Raw genomic sequence first — 7,619 nt, 5'->3', positions numbered from 1 at the left:
TCAAATTCCAATGAACAGTATTTGTCACAACAGTTTTAGAAGATTTGATATTCTTTAATACAATTCTTTATAAATATCCAAAAATAGGCATACATGTAATTTTTCACTTCAATTTTTAAGGCCTAAGTTCGAATGTGCTGAAAGTGAAATAGTTATATGAAAGATGAGACACAGCTTATAAATCTAACTAGATTTTGATCCGCGCTTCGAAAGCGCGGATATTATTTTTCACTTTTATGAAATATATTATTTGTTTGTAATTATTGAATTTATTTATTTTAATAAAAATTTTCTTTATAATAAATTCGACACATAGAATGTCTCTGGTAAACTATGTATTTCTCTAGTTTTGTTTTATTCGCACTTCAATCAACATATTTATTTAGCTTGTTGTTAGAATAAATGATTATAGACTTTGATCTCTGCACCTCCGCGGATGTATATTTTTAAAAATATGATGATATTTGTTTTTCATGTAATTATTAGGTTTGACAAAATGAATCCGAGGAATAGAACAGATACCAATTCGTAAATATAGTACCAAACCTGAATATAAATTGATTAAATATTCGAATTATTCAAAATTTTGTTAGTTAGAGAACCGAATCGGATCCGAACCGAAGTATTCATGTACCTGAATTTATCTAAAAATAGATTTATACACTTATATATTAATTATTTTTATATTTAACGTATATAAAACATCAAGAATGATACTTTTAAATTGGTTTAAAATACTTGAAAATATATATAGATAGTCAAAAACAAATATCTGAAATAGTTAAAGTATACTCAAATCACCAAAAATACTTAAAATAATTATTGATTTCGTATCCAAAATTTTAAATCAAACCAATTGATATGTTAAGCTTAGGTATTCTGACATATGTTATTTAAATTTATAGGTAATATATTACTTTATTTATAGATTTTGAGAAATTTTAAATATATAGTGATTTAAAACTTTTAAAATAATTTAAATAGGTTATCCAAACCCAAACCAAACCCGCAAAGATCCGAATCAAGCTCAAACAAAAATTTAGAAACATCCTAATAGGAATGAAATCTTTGACCTCCAAAACTCGAAATGCAAACCGATCAGAACCAAACCCGTATGGATGTCTGAAAACCCATCCTTAGTCATTATTATATATCGTATAATTTCATCATTATATAATTAATCGTATTTTATATGTACCATCATATAAGTAATCATATAATTAAAAGTATTTAATACGTATCATCATATAAATAATTACATATATTATATTTTAAAAACTTAATATGAAATACAAAAATCATAATTTGGATTGGTATTTCAAATTGGGCTTTGTATTGTATTTTTTTATATATATTGACAACATTCTTTTATAATGGATTTAATAACTTAAGCCCATTACTTTTTCTATTTAATATTATTATCTTTGTTTCCAAACAAAATTTTTTTTTTAAAAGACTACAATCCATGTTTCCAAACACACCAAATATTTTTAATACTCTTATCCAAGTATCCAAACACACTGAAATTGTACTTCAGCTTTAATAAGATAGATGCCATGATCTAAAGTATGTAAATAATTAAGAAACAAATTCATGGAGATTGATATATGTTTATTGGGAAAATCGCATTTTAAACCCCGAGAATGTTATATTTTAGTATTTTAAATATCTAATTTTTTTCACTAGCAATTTAACTTTAAAAGTGACATTTTTATCATAACAAATCTCTAATGACATTTACTTGTTCTTCTAGTTTTATTAATCTCTAATGACGTTTACTTGTTATTCTGGTCAAGAAGGTGACCGGCACTGTTCATTTCGTGATGAGTTGTTTGTTTTTTTTTTCAAAAAAATAATAATAAATACATTAAAAAATTAAAAAATCTAAAAATAAAGAAAATTTAAACTAAGAAAATAAACTAAAATGAAAAAATATTTTTTTTTAATATAGAAAAGAAAAATGATAAAAATTATTTTATGTAAAGTTACATATTTGTTAAGAGATCTATTGGTAGTATTTATTAAAATGGTATTTATTTTAGTAAATTAAAGTTTGTTTAAAAAGAAATTAATTTATCAGTGAAGTTCTTAAAAATAGTAAATAACTTTAAAATTAAATAAATCACTAATCAAACTTTAAGAGAAACTAAAATATATGTCACTTATGTAAGAAGCTCCACTCACACCAAAACCTAACATATAGAAAGAAAAAAAATGTTTATGTAAAACTAAGATATTTTAAAAAATAATTTGTTTTATTTTTAATTTTTAGATTTTTTGACTTTTTGACTTTTGACTTTTTCCAGTTTTTTGGATATTTCCAATTTTTAGTTTTTTTGTGTATTTCATTATTTTTTATTATTATTATATTTTAAAAAAGAAACCAACACCTCGTTACGAAATGAATAGTATCGGCCACCTATTTATTTTGAAGAACAAGTAAACTTTGTTAGAGGTTTGTTATGATAAAAATGTCACTTTTAAAATTTAAAGTGTTAGTGAAAAAAATTCAGTGTTTAAAATGCTAGAATGTGACACTCTCAAGATTTAAAATACGATATTCCCTATGTTTATTTGTCAAGCTAGACATCGTTATATTCCATCGTTTAATATGTTGTCAGGCAGTGTGACACTGAAACACTAAAATGGATGTTATTTTATCACTAATGAAATACAAAAAAAAATAACATTACTCCACCAAATTTGATATAGTGTGAAAAGCATTATACCAAATTTGACATAGTATGAATAGTAAGTATTACACCAAATTTAGTATAATATTATTCATCACACCAAAATTAGTATAATATTATTATCATGCCATTATTATTTTTATTTTTATTTTTATTTTCTAAAATAGATTTGTCTTTTCTCAATATTTCTCATATTTATCATTATTCAAGAAATTGTTACTGCCATCAAGACACCAATCATCATTAACAATGAAAACCGAGCTCTAAACGCATTAGAAATCGACATCTACTTCTTCATTATTTTTCATGAGAAATCGACATCTACTTCTCATTTAAACATATATCAATTATTTTTCACTTTCTTTCTTATTTCATCACAGTAACTCAAACTTTTCAATAACGTGTGGATTTTTTCCATTAAGAAACTATGGATACCTAGAGAAGCTAAACACCAACTCTCACCTGATCTATGTATGATATTCGAAAAAAACTCAGATATATTTTACATAGAAAACGTCTCCAGAATTCACGTCTACCGAGAAGATTTCTAGACTCTTCTGGTCAAAGCATAAGTTAGTTATACAAATGACTATTCTGTGAGTTTTTAATAGAAGACTTTCTAGAAATCTACTACCGTTGATTTGTAAAAAAAAAATGAATAGACTTTTCGAGAAGTCTCTGTAAAAGAGAAATTAGTTTTGCATTTACCCAAAATTTTACAGAATTTGGGTTTTTTTTATAGAATACTGGATAAATATGCTATGAATAGATTTATGGAGAAGTTTTCTTATTATCATATGAAATCTCTGAAGTCTCACAAGACATTTGCTAAGTTCAGTTTTTCAATTAATAAAAAAATAAAACATTTATTTTTAAATTAATTAATTATAGAAATATAAATATTTGAGATTTTAGTCAAACCTTTGGTTTTGCAATTATTGAACAAACAAGGAGACTCATGGTGACAGTTCTATACTTGTTATAATTGATGACGAGAATTAAGTTCCTCAAACAAACATTAACAACAAAAGATAGGTGCAAGAAAACATCTGATGAGTCTGGCAGGATGATTTTCGGAGAAGACGGTGAGGTGGAAAGAGCCGGTGGAGAAATATAGGCACATGAATGAAGGAGCATGCCTAACAGTGGTGTGAGGCATAAGAGGCTCCAGAATGACAAGGCTCACTAAAGTTGATGAATGCAGTTGAGATGGAGTTCTTGTCGGAGATCAAACCTTTACTAGAGTGAAATTGGGTAGTGATGAATAAATCTGGATGTATTTAACTCTGGAAAAGAAAGAGTAACCTTTGCAGCAGCGACCTAATGTATGACTTGACGAGATTTGACGAATGAACTACAGTTGAGTTCAATTAAAAAACTTGTAAAATATATTTATCTATTTACAAAATTACTTTAACACCCTTAAAAATATAGACTACAATTTTTTGATATTATATTTGAAAGAAATCTACACTGTTATTTTATCTTCAAAATATGCATATTGAATGATAATTTAAAACAATGTTCAAGAAATCTCTAGGTGGTAATTAGGCACTTGGTAGAGAAGTAGTGACTAGGCAGATTATTCGGGACCCAGGTAAGGTTTAAGTGTTAATAAATTATTGATTTATTATATATATTATACATTTATATAAGATATTTTTGTTTTTTGAGTTTAACTATAATATTATTTTGATGAATTATCAAAATTAGATATATAAAATAAAAGAAATTCGATAATTTAGTGGATTTGTACAGACTTTATTGATTAGTTATAACAGATTAACATTATTTTAGATGAGTTTAAACCGATTTAAACCTAATTTTAACCAAGTTTAAACCGATTTGAATCGTAAAATCGGATTTTAAGAAAATCATTTCGTTTAGAACCGATTTACTGCTAAGGGTCACCTAGATCGACTTTTAGAACCATGATTTAAAAAATATGATGATTCATATAATTAAGAGGCATGATGATGTTACATGTAGATGTATATGTATATGCAAAGTCTTTGGAACACTAATCTAAAATAGGTAGGTGTAGTGTTGGCCTAGATGCTTAGAGTGCATTTGCATCAGGTCAAATTAAGCAAGATATGGAAGAAAAGAAAAAGAAAAAAGAAAGTTTGATGAAGATGCAAATGAATTAATGGCTGAGATTGACTAAAGTCATGAATTGTATTATTACATAATATATACAAAATACTTTATCCATGGTTTTGATTTGTGTATATGCTAAATTATATAGTACTTGAATAGTTATACAATGTGAATACCTAAATTCAGTAAACTTTTTGTTTTTACGAGTGATTTTTAAAAAGGTTATTTATGTGTCATCATCACATTCATTTTTATTAGAAAATATGATATGATTTACTAAAATTATAACATAGCTTGAAAGTAATTATGACATAGACATTTGCATTTAAAGATGATTTATATTTTTGGTAAATTTTTAAAATATGATAATAACTTATACATTATCATTAATATAATATTAAATAATATAGTAGTAGAAATATATCTTTTATAATTATATAACTTGTATTACTAAAGATACTACAAAATTTTATACAGCTTTTTCAAACTGTAATTTTCTAATTGTAATACCATTAATTTATTTTAGATATCAACAAACTTCAGAAATACTATTTAGTTTTACATTTTGATATTTATATGTCTAACCAAAATTTCTCTTAGTTATATACAATTCGATTTAACATATATTAACCAAAAATAGATAAAAAGCAATTCAATTATATATATATATATATATATATATATATATATATATATATATATATATATATATATATATTCTTTTTATTTATTAATTTAGCTTTTATGTTTTATTAAATCAAAATAAAATATTGGTAAACAGATAATAAAATCTAAAGAGGCGGATGGTTATGGTCGGGTGGTAAAGAGGCGGGCATGGGACGCTAACACGTTTCAGGTTCGATCCACCTACTGCGTGAAACTAAGTCATAATTATTCTAGTCACCTAACACGGATATGGATCCATGCTTTAACGCGGCGCCTATTTGAATGCTTGGAAAGAGGATATATCCATAGACTTCACCTCCGTATTGAAGGATTAGTCTAGGCCTCTCCATTGGCGTAGGATACCCCAGATTAATAAAAAAACACCTAATTTTCAAGACAAGAAAAATTCTCGAAGGACGAACAAAAAAAAAAAAAAAAAAATTCTCGAAGGAAGATGTTTTAAGACGACGAGAGAGAGAGAGAATGAGATGGGTCCATGACACCTCACTGTTAAAGTCTTTTTAATTGTCGTCGCACGACAAAACTAAAACAACAACACACATTGTTCACATCAGCAACTTCCAGTCGTCTTCTTATTCTCTTTCAATCATTCCCTCTTTTTTTTACCCTCATACACACACAGAAGGGTATCATTAATGGAGGTCTCATCAACGTCATCCCCGTGTTCAAAACCTGAACAAATCATGCCAAACTTCCCTCCCCTAATCTCATCTCCTAAGTTTCAGCATCAGATGACAAGATCTCCTCATCATGATCAGCATCAACATCTCTCAAATCCTTACCCAACAACATTTGTCCAAGCAGACACTTCCACTTTCAAACAAGTTGTTCAGATGCTTACGGGCTCCTCTTCCACCGATACCAACACCGAGAAACACCACGAAGCTCCTTCTCCTTCTCCGGTGAACAACAGCAAAGGAGGTTTCTCAATCCCACCCATCAAGAAAACCAACAGCTTCAAGCTCTACGAAAGAAGACAAAACAATAATAACAACATGTTTGCTAAGAATGATCTAATGATCAATACTTTAAGGCTTCAGAATTCTCAGAGGTTGATGTTCTCAAGCGGAAACAATGTTCATCAAAGCCCAAGATTCTCTCCGAGGGATAACTCATCAGAGAATGTTCTTCTGTCTCCAAGCATGCTAGATTTCCCGAAGCTAGGGTTAAACAGTCCCGTTACGCCACTGAGAAGCAACAATGACCCCTTCAACAAGTCATCTCCTCTGTCTTTAGGCAGCTCATCTGAAGAAGACAAAGCCATTGCCGAAAAAGGATACTATCTTCATCCTTCTCCAGTTTCAACTCCTAGAGACTTTCAGCCACTGCTTCTTCCTCTTTTTCCGGTTACTTCTCCGAGGAATCTATAAATCCTGACGAGTGTTCACATTCTATATATGATATTAAGTTAAATATATTCTTGGACTTTGCTTTTAACTATAACTAAGATATATAACTTCTTAGTAATGGAGCAACTGTAATGTTAATGCGGTTTATATATTCAATAATTCGTTGCAATTTAGCTAATTGGACGGTAGATATATTGCATGAACCATGATACTGATTTAAGACATTATTTTTTTAATGAAAAGATCGTTTATACTTGTCCTCATATGGATGTATGATCGTGTAGCTCAACGTGTACCACTCGATATCGAGATCGAATATAGAGAATAGATCCATGTCTATGCTCGAATTTATAATATAGACTTAATATTCCTATTAACCTTTTATGTCAAATTTTCAATTCTTAACTTCAGAAAACAATATCAAATCATAGATGTTTGCGATTGGAAAACATGAGTGGAGCATATGGTCTTTGTCAACAAGTTTTTATCGGAAGTTTGACTAGTAATATGAAATAGAAAGTTTCAAAGACAGGATATGAAATAGACTGTTGAGTCTTGAAAGAGATTTATGACCAGGTTCTGTTAAGCTAGATGGGCTTCACACTTAAAATCAATTGGTGATTAGTGGAGTGGCTCATCTATCTTATATATTACTAAAGATCCCTTCCAATATACGATGTGGGACAACTATGTGTCTAATACGCCTCCTCGAGATGATGGCTTTCTGAGCGTCAATCTCGGAATGTTCGGGCAAGGATTGATGGAGCGACTTTGGGCTGGATCGATGTGG

General features: G+C 28.5%; 1 protein-coding gene across 1 annotated transcript; it reads left to right on the top strand.

The window, feature by feature from the left end:
• The first annotated feature begins 5,880 nt into the window (after nucleotides 1-5,880).
• Nucleotides 5,881-7,090, top strand: LOC108823995 (VQ motif-containing protein 33-like). Its single transcript, XM_056993911.1, has one exon. The coding sequence runs from the start codon at nucleotides 6,116-6,118 to the stop codon at nucleotides 6,848-6,850; it is 735 nt and encodes a 244-aa protein (XP_056849891.1). The 5' UTR covers nucleotides 5,881-6,115; the 3' UTR covers nucleotides 6,851-7,090.
• Nucleotides 7,091-7,619: the final 529 nt, after the last annotated feature.

The sequence above is a fragment of the Raphanus sativus genome, chromosome 9 (assembly GCF_000801105.2).
Source record: "Raphanus sativus cultivar WK10039 chromosome 9, ASM80110v3, whole genome shotgun sequence".
NCBI lineage: Eukaryota > Viridiplantae > Streptophyta > Magnoliopsida > Brassicales > Brassicaceae > Raphanus > Raphanus sativus.
Note: the sequence above shows the minus strand (reverse complement) of the source record. Positions and strands in the feature narration are given on the sequence as shown.

Coding starts and splice junctions, on each gene's coding strand:
- LOC108823995 (XM_056993911.1), top strand. CDS start 6,116: ATGGAGGTCTCATCAACGTCATCCCCGTGTTCAAAACCTGAACAAATC.